Raw genomic sequence first — 12,691 nt, forward strand, 5'->3', positions numbered from 1 at the left:
CGCACTGAGAGCGATGCTGTGCGAGAGGTGCGGTGAGCAGTCTGCTCTCTCAGATGGATGCAAAAGATCCAAGTCACTATTTTGAAGAAGAGCACAGAAGATCCCTCACCTTCCTGGTCTATATTTCTCTTAACACTGACGAGATCATCTGGTCATTATCACGTCACTGCCTGTGGGAGCTTGCTATGCACAAATTGGAGGCTGCATCTTACAGTGATAACACTGCCTGTAACGAGCTTTGGGCATTCATGAGGCTCAGACACAGGAACAAAAGTAAACGGGGGCAGGAGGAGGCCACTCAGACCCTCAGCCTACCCTACTATTCAATCTGATCATGGTCCATCGGTCCAGGTCTCAACCCCTCCCCTTCCCTGCAACTCTCAATCCCCCCCCAATCTTCCAATAATTTATCTACTCCACTTTTAAATAATCTAATGATCCAGTCTCCACAACTCTCTTGGGGAGAGAACTCCAGAGATTCACCACCCTCTGCAACATGAAACTTCTGCACACCATGGCCTCACCGTGTCAGGGAAGCAAAGTCGTTCTTTGCTGGGAAGAGGATGGGCTTCAAGCTCTACACTGTGGGTGAGAACACGGCTGATCTGTAACCTAACTCCAAGGATTGGTCTTTGCCTCAAATCCCTGAAACCATGTTCTGCAAAAATCTCTTAATCTCACATGTAAAGAGAACGGTTGCCCCAGCATCAACTGCAGTTTTGCCTAAAGGTCTTGAGGATGAGACTTGGAGCTCAATTAGCTGGATCACTGCAGATGAGCAAACAACAACATAATTCTGTTGTGAAGCTCTGTATCCAGGTGAGCGTGTGTGCTAACTCTGAGGTTGAAACCAGGGGGCATTCTCACAGAACAGCTCCCTGTAACAGTGCAGAACAAAAACAGAATGCTGGAAATACTCAGCAGGTCCAGCAGCTTCTGTGGGAAGAGAAACAGAGTCAACGTTTCAGGTCAAAGACCCTTCGTCGGATCTGGTAAGGAGAGAAAAGAAGCTGCAGGGAAGGTGGGAGAGGGGGTGTCTCTGACAGGGTAAAACCAGGGTGACCATGGGGATAAACTGTGACCAAGATCATCTGGTCAATGGGAGCAGTGAGAGAGTGAGAACATAGACAAAAGAACACGGAAGCTGCAAAATGCAGAGCAAGAGGACGTGCCCGGCAGGTCAGACTGGGCATGTTCTCCATTCCCAGAGGGAAAAGTAGAACAAGTGGAAAAGAAAACAAATAAGCAGAGACAATAGCACAGAATAATGACTGATACAGACCAGGACATGGTCACCTGTAGTTGTAGAATTCAGTATTGAGTCCAGAAGGCTATAACGTGCCCAGACTGAGGGTGAGGTTACTGTTTGTGAGGCCTGTGTTGGGCCTCACTGTAGCAGTGCAGGAGCCCGCAGACTGTTAAATCAGACTGGGAGTGGGATGGGGGATTAAAGTGTCAGGGAACGAGAAGTTTAGGGTTGTGGCTGTGGACTGAGCAGGTGTTCCACAAAGTGCTCACCCACTCTGCGTTTGGTTTCTTCAGTGAGGAGGAGACTACATAGGAACACCAAACGCAGAGGTTGGGGACAGGAGTTTGCTCTGATTTCTGCTGGATTGCAGGATCTCTGAGTTTGCAGCATTATCCCTGCTGCACCTGCAACATTACAGAACAGGAAATATAATTTATTTGATGCACTTCAGAAAAACAAAATTACATGGTTGAAGTGTTTTAACTGCCTGCATTGACCTTCATTGTAATAGCAGATTTTTGACTTTTCTGTTACTTATTGGCAGACCTTATAGGGTCGTTGCTATGGAAACTGTGTGCATTTTTGAATAACAGAGGTCAAAAATCTTATCAGAAAAATTGCATTGTCTCTTGACTTTTAGATTTGTCCTTTCTGTTTCAAAATGTGTTTGCTAAAGGGTCTCTCAAAATTTAAGCTAGGCTGTGTCTGTTACACACAACAAGCTTGCGTCTATAAAGGCTTTGTTGAAATGTAATACGAACAGAACACCAGACAATTATCTCGATATTGCTTGTGTTTTTTTTTCCCTTTTTGAGTACCTCTGGTGAATATCGAGTAATCAAGAAAGCAGTCTGGTTCCTCCCCATTACTGCCTCGATGCTCAGAAGCACACAGCAATGAGCTGTCTTAATTTGTTGTAACCCTTCCCATCTCTGCTGTCTGCGGAGCCAGCTGGTGGATATAGATGAGCTTGTGTAGGGCTGTGTGCCTCGTGACTGTTCCCCACAGTGACAAACCCAAGACTATATCACCCGACACAGCAAAGAACTGCAGATACTGGAAATCATGGCAGAAAATGCTGGGAACACTCAGCAGGTCAGGCAGCGTCTGTGGAGAGGGAAACAGAGTCATTGATTCAGCTCAGTGATCATCCATCAGAACGTTCTGATGAAAGGCGGTTCAGCTGCAGCCTTAACTTTTCTCTCCACAGATGCTGCCTGACCTGCTGAGTACATCCAGCATTTTCTGCTTCTATTACCTGTAGCATCAGGTCCCCAGCACTGGGTTTAAACAGCCATACCATGATAGGCTTCCCAACGTATCAAAGCCTCCAGCTTTAAACATCAATTCCTAACCAGATTTATTCATTCAAAGGATATGGACATGGTTGGCGATGCCAGTGTTTGTTGACCAGATGTTATTGCCCCTGAACAAAGGGACAGCTGAGTAAATCACATGGTTGTGTCTGGAGTCACATGAAGCTACTCCGTTTGAGGATGGCCAATTTCCTCATCTTATGGGTGTTTGTGAACCAAGTGGGCTTTTACAACAATCCGATTGTTTCCTGGTTACCATTACTGAGAGTAGCTTTTATTAAAATTCCAGGTTTTTTCAATATGTGTAAATCCCCAGCTGCCATGAAGGAATTTATGCTCTCACTCTGGGTGTTGCTCTTACTGCTGTTCCAGTAACTTGATCACTGAACTACTGGACACAGAAAGTTAGACCTTATCAACATTTGCATCAAGCTTATTCACTGTTAGTTGGTTGACTGGTAACTCAACAACTCAACCAGTGCTTGGGCTGGGGCTCCTGTACATTGTGCGTTAGTCAATGGGCTTGTCAAAGAATCCCTTTCAATAACTTGGATTTCGATCTGTAAACGTAAGTGCAATTTCTTGGGGGAAAAAAACTGCTTCATTTATTTTTTGACACCATTCTTGATACCAGACATAAAAAATGCTTAAGTTGTGATCGGGCTAAATGTTGCATGACTTTTCGTAGTTTTTTTTGCTCATGCATGCTAGCACGCAATCGTTGACTGAGATGACTAATGCCTGCCAAAATGTTAAATCCTCCAACTTTCAAACTGGAACATTGGCACAGGGAGAGAGATTAGAGAGAGCCAGCACTGGTCCTCCCTCCTGTCTGGTCTTGGAGCTGTGTAGATGTGTTAAGCGCTCTATCACGTTAATGGGAGCATTGCTTACACTGCATGGTGTGGCACATTCCATCTCCACAGGTTATCATAAGTGTGATTCATGTTCTGGTGATTTACTTGTTTAAGAGCTTTAACCGCACACTGTCAATGCTGACTTCTAAACTTGTTTTTCTTTCTTCTTTTCCCTCTTCCTCTGCCCGACTGGCGCTCTGCTCACAGGCACTGCTCAAGAGATTGAAGGTAGAGAAAACTAAATGCATTTTATCAACTCAAACTCTTTGTTTGATGTGGGAACTGCTTTAAAGGGGAAGTTTAAGGAACCAATGTTGTCGATGCCTGTCGTAGTGATTCACTTTTTATAATGACACCCCATCTGTAACAGAATGCCAATCATCATGATCTCTTAAACCTTTCCTTCCTTTCTGGCATTAGCCTTAATCCAAGAAGATTCTAAAATAGATTACTAATTTGGAATATAGATACTTGGATTTATTAGGTTCAAGGATTGTGTCAAAGTGGAGCTTAGGCATGGAAACCTTTAATTGGTCTTTCTCTACCTGCACTGGGTAATCTAAGGGCTCCTTCTGAGTTTAACTTTACTTATTCCGGTGATTTCAGACTGAAACTACTTGTTGTTTTGCAATTCCTTTCCCCGTTAAAAATGAGAACTTCACAGCAACGTGTACCTCTGTAACACATCTACATTTGAAGTTTGTTAAATTTCCTCCCAAGTATTGTGGAGCTTCACCACTCCTAGAAGATGTAAAAGGGAAATGTCGTTCCCACAGTTGTTCAGGACTGGGAGTCAGGAAAACAGAAGACCACTCAAGCTTCGATACCTTTTCAGCACTTTCTGGGGGAGAGAACCATTCCCTGCTGAGTGTCTGTTCTGTGGAGGAGATGTAGCCACTTCACTGGTCTCCCTAGAGGTCAGCTGATGCTGGAGTACACTCACCATTGGCTGTCATACTTCCCCTGCAGGGTTTCGGACCTTCACTGTCACTGGGTCAAAGTCCTGAAGCTCCCTCCCCAACAGCACTGTGGGAACACCCACACCTCACGGACTGCAGCGGTTCGAGAGGGCAGCTCCCCACCACCTTCTCAAGGACAGAGAGGGACGGGCAATGAAGTGCTGGCTCAGCCTGCCAAGCCCACATCTGTTGAATGAATACAAATAATTCCCTCCCTAAACCTCTGCCCCTCCTTCCTCTCCCCAGGTAACTTCCCCAAAGGTCTCCTCAAGTAGCTCAGTTTTTGTTTGATAATTCTCTGTGCTATGTTAAAACACTATATAAATGGAGGTTGTTGTTGCTGAATTGCTAATTCAACTGCACCAGTCCATGAAGTGTCCACTGGATCACCATGTGGTGAAGGTGGCTCCCTGTCCACTCCACCCCACCCCATCCCACCGCTACCCACAACACCCCAACCCACCCCACCCCATCCCACCGCACACGACCCCAACCAACCCACCCCACCTCACTCCACCCCTCACTTCCCCATCCCTCCCCATGCCATCCCACCCTTCCCTGCCCCAACCCATCCCACTCCTCCCCACCCCAACCCACCCCACTCCTCCCCACCCCACCCCACCCCAATCCAACCCACCCAAGCAAGCAAATGGATCTTTTCATTTCTGAAGTGTGGTGGACAGGAGGATCTTGGGTTGACTGGAGTCCTGGTGCCTTGGGTGGTAAACATCAGTCTGATTTTCACAGACTGTTTGGAACTGGTAATTGGTTTATTATTGCCACATGTACTGAGATGCAGTGAAAAGCTTTTGTCTGCGTGCCATCCACACAGATCATTCTGTACACAAGTTCTGGTGTACAACTTCTGTGATGTACAACGTGAATTACATAAAGCCAGACTGTACTACGCTGATGTCGTTATCCTTTAAGTTTTCTTGCGCCGTAGGACAGCATCACCCACAGTCACGGACTCGCACTCTTCCAGCTGTGGGCAGGTACTGGACAATGTCCTTGGAATGAAGAAGGTTGAAAGGGAGAAGTGCAGGAATTCCTGCTGGGTTCAGTGGGACACATGTCCCTGGGTGATTCAGCACACCTGCCTTTGGTCAGAAGGATGTGAGGACAAGCTCTTTGATGAGTTATCGGCCGGAATTCACTGCTCGGGGAAGCGATTAGTGATGTCAAGACAATTGCAGAAACACTGGGGAGAGAATAACTTTAAGATCTGGGGTAAAGAGAAGGGGAATGGGCCCAAAGGGATTCCTCTACAAAGAGCTGGCATGGACTCAATAGGCTGAATGGCCTCTTCGTGCCCTGTAACAATTCTCTGATTCTATGGGAAATGTTATATCTTGTCCTGTGTATGTGCTTAAAAATGTCAATGAAAGTGAAGTGATTCATTTGGACTAACGTAAGGCAGAGAGCTGTCCAAGCATGAGCCACAGGCTAAGGTTCTGGGTAAAGTTTGCTGGCCAGCACTGTCCCTGCTCTGCTGCACTCCCACACCCAGAACCTCACGGACTGACGTCTCCATGGAAGTCAGCAAAGCACATGGTTACCAGCTGCTGGTCACCTCTGGCGATGAAGCCGATGAGATGGTCTTACTATGGTGGGGTTCCCAGGACCAGCTGTGGGGGAGGTGAGCACCTCTCCTCTTGGGTTCAAACCTACTTTTGCCAAAACCGGTTTTAAAGTTTGGATTGTTTGAACTAGTTGCCAGGAAACACAGTTCATCTTGTCCCAACCTCTCTCCCCTCCCAATTAAAATTCCCAGCAATGCAGATCTTCAGGAGTGCACTCCTGTCCTTTCCAGCCCCGTGGCCTGTGCTGTTCTGAGCAGGGTGGGTGATCCACCTACTGCTGGGTAACGGGGCCGTGGGGAACAGAGCCTTGGCTCTGAGATAATGGCTCTGGTCAGAACCTAATTTATACAATGATGCCAGTGGAGCAGAGAGAACCAACTTTGATCTTGTAAATGGGTTTGTTTACTGTGGCTAAAGCTGCAAACTTCCAGTTACGTTTCATGTTGTACACTTCTCCTTCTCTGACCTTTCACTTCCCACTTGCTCCTGCACTTTATTTAAAAGTTCAATGAAGGAAATTTGAATTTCTTTTGCTGAGGAGCAGATGCATTTTTTAAACTAAATATATCCCTCAAAAAAACGTGTCGTGGCTTTTCCACCTGCAGGCGATCCCCACATCACGGGGGGCGTGCGTTCCGAGAAAACGGTCGATTTTTCCGTAACGTGAAACCACGTCGCCTGCACGTGCATCAAGAAACACACGTTGGAAAAAATAATTTTGTTTATTTACTTTCCACACAAATTTCACGAGTGAATTTTTATTCCGTATCTCAGATACTTTGGTAGTGATTTGTGAATTGTGTGAAGGTGAGTCTCTGTCCCTGGGTTGCCGTAACGCAGGGTCACTCTGTGGTTCAGGTAAAGGAAAGCTTGTGCTTTACATTGGAGAGCAGCGAAACTCCCTCTGCTGGGCTCCTTCCATCAGTGCGCCCCAGTGACTGACACCTACCGTCACGTCCTGGCTGATTTGTCGACCTGTACAATCTGTTTGATGGGGAGGGAGGGGAAGCTGTGGACACTTCGACAGCTGTGACAAAGGGGTCATTAATTGGCCACTCACTATTTTCTGAAGATAGTTAATGGTAAATGAAGGTTTCTTTTATTACTTGCAGTATTAACAAATTACCAACAAGATGTTAGCAAGACACTCAAAGGCAGGCGTCACGCAATATGATGTGATTAATAAATTGCACACACTCCCTTTGGATTTGAGCAGTGAAATTATATCAGGTTATGGCACATGAATGAGAGAGGAATGGGGGGCTGTGTGGGAGGGAAGGGTTAGATGGATCTTAGAATAAAATGTCGGCACAACAGTGTTTTATTATGTGGCAGCTTTTGGTCGCTTCAGCTGTGATTGTAGGGAATTGTGGAACAGGCTGAAGGGCCAAATGGACTTCTCTCTCGGGACAAAAGAGGAGAAGAAACAGAAGCAGGAGTAGGCCATTCAGCCCATCGAGCCTGCTTCCCATTCAGTAAGATCAGCTCCACTCCAACGTACTAAACCCTGATTCCCTTAATGTCCAAATCAACCTCCACAGTTTCCACAGTCCTCTTGTGTAGTGAATTCTACCCTGTGGTTGGAGAAATTACTTCTCAGCTCAGCCTTGTATTTTAGGACAGTGACTCTAAACGGGAAACATCTTCCTGCATCCACCCCGTCAACCCAGGGAGGCATTTTGTATGCTTCAATGAGATCGCTTCTGATTCTTCTAAACTCGGGAGTACAGACCAAGTCTGCACAATTCCACCTCATAGGACAGGTTCACTGTCGACGGAACTAATCTGTCAGCCTTCAATCACAGTCTGTCCTTCCTAGGATAGGGTGACCAGAGTTGTACAGGGTACTCCTGATATAGTCACACTAGGGCCCCGGGTGACCAGAGTAAGAAATCTTTTCTCTCATATTTGAATCCTTTTGCAATAAAGAGCAACATACTGCTTGCCTGCTGTAGAAGATGCACATGTATGCACGCACACACATAACCCCACCTGAGTGAGCTATCACAACTCATGCTGGAGCAAGGACCCTGTGCTGCTGTGCTCTGTACCAGGAGTATCTGTCAGCAAGTTAGAGTGCCAGTGCCCTTTGTCATTTCCCTCCAGCACAAGCACCTGTTTGTTCTTCGTTGCTCAATGTTGCATCAGTTCTGCACGAATTTTCACAAGCCTCGGTCTCAGAGCTGATTCACATCGCTAATGTTATTAGCGAAGTACGTGAGCAACCTCTTACCCAGCAGAACAGGGAGAGGGTGTAGAACATCAGGAATCCAATTCCATTTCACTGAACCATGAAGCTTCCTGTCTCCAGATGGGCTCAGAGCAGTCACAATGTGAGGGGTTCGAAAACCCAGCATTGTTCTCAGGGTTTAAACAGGTAACCAGATTCCACCTGCTGCACACTCGAGTGTTGAATGATTGTGATCATGATGGTCAATGAGATCATAGTGCGCCAGTGAGAACACAGTATGATGTGGAGAGATCTACGTCTCAAACTGAGATTGACAGAAACCTCGACCAGGAATAACAAGCTTCACTCCCAGAGAGTCATTAATAACCTTTTCTGTGCCAGGAAGAAGATAAATTGGTCTCAAGTTCCAATGACTGTGTATCCCTGAGGTTAAATTTTACAATATCAGTGGGGTGGCTGAAGCAGTTCACTGTTCCCACCAACCACAGCGGCGCAGGCACATGGGAGGTGATGGTGCAAGCCGAGCTATTCGAGTATCTGAAGACGATGCTTGACATTAATCGAGTTGTTTTAAATTACACTTTCTTTCTGATACACTTCACAATCATTAACCCACTCACTCTGTACCCTGACCCTGCGATCACTCACACTCACTCCATACCCTGACCCTGCGATCACTCACACTCACTCCGTACCCTGACAGTTGGGACACTGATGACTTGTATCCACTCGGAAATTAAACGTAATTCCCGTCACCAAACTTTATGGTAGTTTCATCCACATTAAAGTCTTTAATTGAATATAAAGCTGTGTGGCTCAGTGGATGACTGGGCACCATTTGGTTCTCGGTGGATAACTGGGCACCATTTGGTTAGGGTGCCGGGATCGGGGCCTTTTCCGGAGGAGACGAACCTTCCACAAACCACGTTACTCCAGAGCAGCTGGGTAAAGCCTGGCGGAAAGTGTAACGGACATTGGAACAATGAACTTTTCAGCATTTATTTCAAGAGGTCTAGAATATAAAAGCAAGGGTGTAATGCTGAGGCTTTATAAGGCATTGGTCAGACCACATTTGGAGTATTGTGAGCTGTTCTGGGCCCCATATCTAAGGAAGGATGTGCTGGCATTGGAGAGGGTCCAGAAGAGGTTTACACGGATGATCCCAGGAATGAAAAGGTTAACGCATGAGGAGTGTTTGATGTCTCTGGGCTTGTACTCACTGGAGTTTAGAAGGATGAGGGGGGATCTCATTGAAACACCCAATATTGAAAGGCCTGGATAGAGTGGACGTGGAGGGGATGTTTCCAGTAGTAAGAGAGTCTAGGACCAGAGGGCACAGCCTCAGAATAAAAGGATGTCCCTTTAGAACTGGGATGAGGAAGAATTTTTTTAGCCAGTGGGTGGTGAATCTGTGGAATTCATTGCCATAGACGGCTGTGGAGGCCAAGTCATTGGGTATATTTAAAGCGGAGGTTGATAGGTTCTTGATTAGCAAGGATGTCAAAGGTTACAGGGAGAAGGCACGAGAATGGGGTTGAGAGGGAAAAATAAATCAGCCATGATCGAATGGAGGAGCAGACGATGGGCCGAATGGCCTAATTCTGCTCCTATGTCTTATGGAATGCCAACTCAGAGATGAGTTTAAATCTGAGATTTGTCATACTTCACTAAATGCACGGAGGAGCAGGAAGCCAGTAAGATGAATGGAGGTGGATCACAGATCAGCCACAATCTCATTGGTGGAAAATCTTACTGTTTGGGCTGAATGGCCTACGACGATGTCTGAGTGCTGATGACAGCGGATAGGATCAGGCCAAGCTGTGACTGACCAGCAGGAGTCTTTGGCTTCTGCAGAGAACTGACAAGAGGAAAGCCGACAAACTGTTTAAGCTCCGTGTATCTTTACTTGCCCATTGGAAATCAGTTCAGTGTTTGGTTGGTTGATGTTTCAGACACAACACATTCTGCCCGAGTTCATTTACCAACCGTTCAATGAAGAGTTTGCAGAAATCAGTCTCTTGCTCATTGAATTGTAAATCTTAACAGAATGGTCTTGTCAATCACACATTTAAGAGCTGCCGTTGTGTGGGTTGGAGTTGATGGTGGGTGAAGCAGTGGCCCAGATTATTTCATTCCTCCTTCCTGCCAGTGTGAAGAATATCAACCAACAAAATTAACACTGGGTGTCGTTCAATGGGACTGGAGCCAACTACACAAGTTACTGTTATCCTGTCCACAAAACTGTATTTCCACAGCATTCTGTTCCTGTGCAGCTGAATCTGCCATGAATGTTTTTCTGGAGAGTTTGGTATTGGTATTGGTTCATTATTGTCACTTGTACCGAGGTACAGTGAAAAAATTGTCTTGCAAACCGATCGTACAGGTCCATTCATTACACAGTGCAGTTACACTGACTTAGTACAGAGTGCATTGAGGTAGTACAGGTAGAAACATCAGAGTACAGAGTAAAGTGTCACAGCTACAGAGAAAGTGCATTGCAGGTAGACAATAAGGTGCAAGGTCAAACAATGTAGATTGTGAGGTCAAGAGTCCATCTCATCGTATAAGGGAACTGTTCAATAGTCTTATCACCGTGGGGTAGAAGCTGAGTTTATAAAATGTGCCTCAGACAGTTGGCACAGTGAAGTTAGGAGGTGTTGTTGACAGTGAAGGTTACTGTAGATTACAGGAGGATCCTGATCAGTTAGGGAATGGGCTGAGGAGTGGCAAATGGATTTCAGTACAGACAAGTGTGAGGTGATGCAAGTCAAAGCAGTATAGGACTAATACTACGAATGGTAGGGTACTGGGGAGTGTAATGGAACAGAGGGACCTAGGAGTACAAGTACATAGTTCGTTGAAAGTGGCGTCACAGGTAGACAAGGTGGTGAAAAAGGCATTTAGCACACTGGCCTTCATTAGTCAGGGCACTGAGTATAGGAGTTGGGACATTATGTTGCAGTTGTACAAGTCGTTGGTGAGACCGCACTTGGAGTGCAGTGTACACTTTTAGTCACCCTGTTACAGGAAAGACATGGTTAAACTGGAAAGACTGCAGAGAAGATTTACGAGGATGTTGCCAGGACTCGAGGGCCTGAGTTATAGGGAGAGGTTGGCCAGGCTGGGTCTTTGTTCCTTGGAACATAGGAGAATGAGGGGCAACCTTATAGAAATGTTTAAAATTATGAGAGGCATAGATAAGGTGGACGGTAACGGTCTTTTCCTCAGGGTAGGGGAGTCCAAAACTAGGGGGCATAGGTTTAGGGTGAGAGGGGAAAGATTTAATAGGAACTTGAGGGGCAACTTTTTCACGCAGAGGGTGGTGAGTATATGGAACGAGCTGCCAGAGCAAGTGGGTGAGGCAGGTACAATAGAATCACTTAAGAAGCACTTGGATAGGTACATGGAGGGGTGGGGCTTGGAGGGATATGGGCTGAATGCAGGAAATTGGGACTAGCTGGGTGAGCACCGTGGTCGGCATGGATTGGTTGGGCCGAAGGGCCTGTATCCATGCTGTATTGCTCAATGACTCTATGAAGCTTCGAAGCAAAATTGCAGAGTGGTCAATCTGAGTGGTTTGGTTGTGACCCAAGCAGTGAATTTCATTGTGGAGTTTGTCCATTTCCACAAATAAATAAGGTGGAGTTCTGTGAATAGCAAGATCCCATGGGGCGGCACACTGATGCAGCTGGTAAACCTACTGCCTCACAGCTCCAGTGACCCCAGGTGTGATCCTGACCTGCGGTGCTGTCTGTGTGGAGCTTGCACGTTCTCCCGGTGACCGTATGGGCATCCCCCAGGTGCTCCGGTTTGATGGAGTCAGACAGCACAGAGACAGGCCCTTCGGCCCATCATGTCCATGCCAACTATCAAGTTCCCATCTATACTAACCCCATTTCCCAGCACTTGGTCCGTAGACTGCCATGTCTTGGTGATTGAAGAGCTCATCCAGAGACTTCAACGTTGTGAGGGTCTCCAACCACCCCCCTCCCCCGAGGCAGTATGTTCCAGATTCCAAACCCCCATGGGCGGGGGGGGGGGGGACATTTTTTTCTTGGATCCCTCCAAACCTCCTATTCCTCATGTTAACACCACCCCCTCCCCTGCCCCCTGGTTTTCGACACCTCTGCAATGGGGTGAGGTTTCGCACTCTCTACCCTGTCCCTGCCTGTCATAACTTTGTGTATTTTGCATTTTGATTTCCTCCCACATCCCAGAAATTTGGGTGGTGGGGGGGGGGGGGTGTTGGTGGGTTAATTGGCTGCTGTAAATTGTCCCTGGTGTGTAAGTGAGGGGTAAAGTTTGGGATGGGGGAGTTAATGGGAATGTGGGGGGAGAATAAATTGGGATTACTGTATGTGTGTGATTGATGGCCAGCAGGGACTGTGGGCCGAAGGGCCTGTGCTTGGTGACTGTGACCCAGTAACATGGCACGGTGGTGTTATTTACTGCACAGAGCAGTGAGCTCGGAGACTGTACTGTCTACTTGGGCTAGGATGCGTTTTAGCTAAATGATAAGATCCTGTATGTGCACTC

General features: G+C 46.7%; 1 protein-coding gene across 8 annotated transcripts in view; it reads left to right on the forward strand.

The window, feature by feature from the left end:
* Window positions 1-12,691, forward strand: part of LOC127583608 (cell adhesion molecule 1-like) — a 360,810-nt gene that overhangs the window by 246,527 nt on the left and 101,592 nt on the right. For 6 of the 8 annotated variants that reach the window (XR_007958282.1, XM_052039737.1, XM_052039739.1 and 3 more), the window contains exon 2: window positions 3,630-3,650. The exons of the other annotated variants lie outside the window; for them this stretch is intronic. Coding sequence is in view for 5 of the 6 variants with exons in the window: in XM_052039737.1 (XP_051895697.1) it covers window positions 3,630-3,650 (21 nt within the window). In the remaining variant the exon portion in view is untranslated. The remainder of the gene's footprint in view (window positions 1-3,629; window positions 3,651-12,691) is intronic. 8 annotated transcript variants of the gene reach the window in all.

The sequence above is a fragment of the Pristis pectinata genome, chromosome 27 (assembly GCF_009764475.1).
Source record: "Pristis pectinata isolate sPriPec2 chromosome 27, sPriPec2.1.pri, whole genome shotgun sequence".
Taxonomy (NCBI): domain Eukaryota; kingdom Metazoa; phylum Chordata; class Chondrichthyes; order Rhinopristiformes; family Pristidae; genus Pristis; species Pristis pectinata.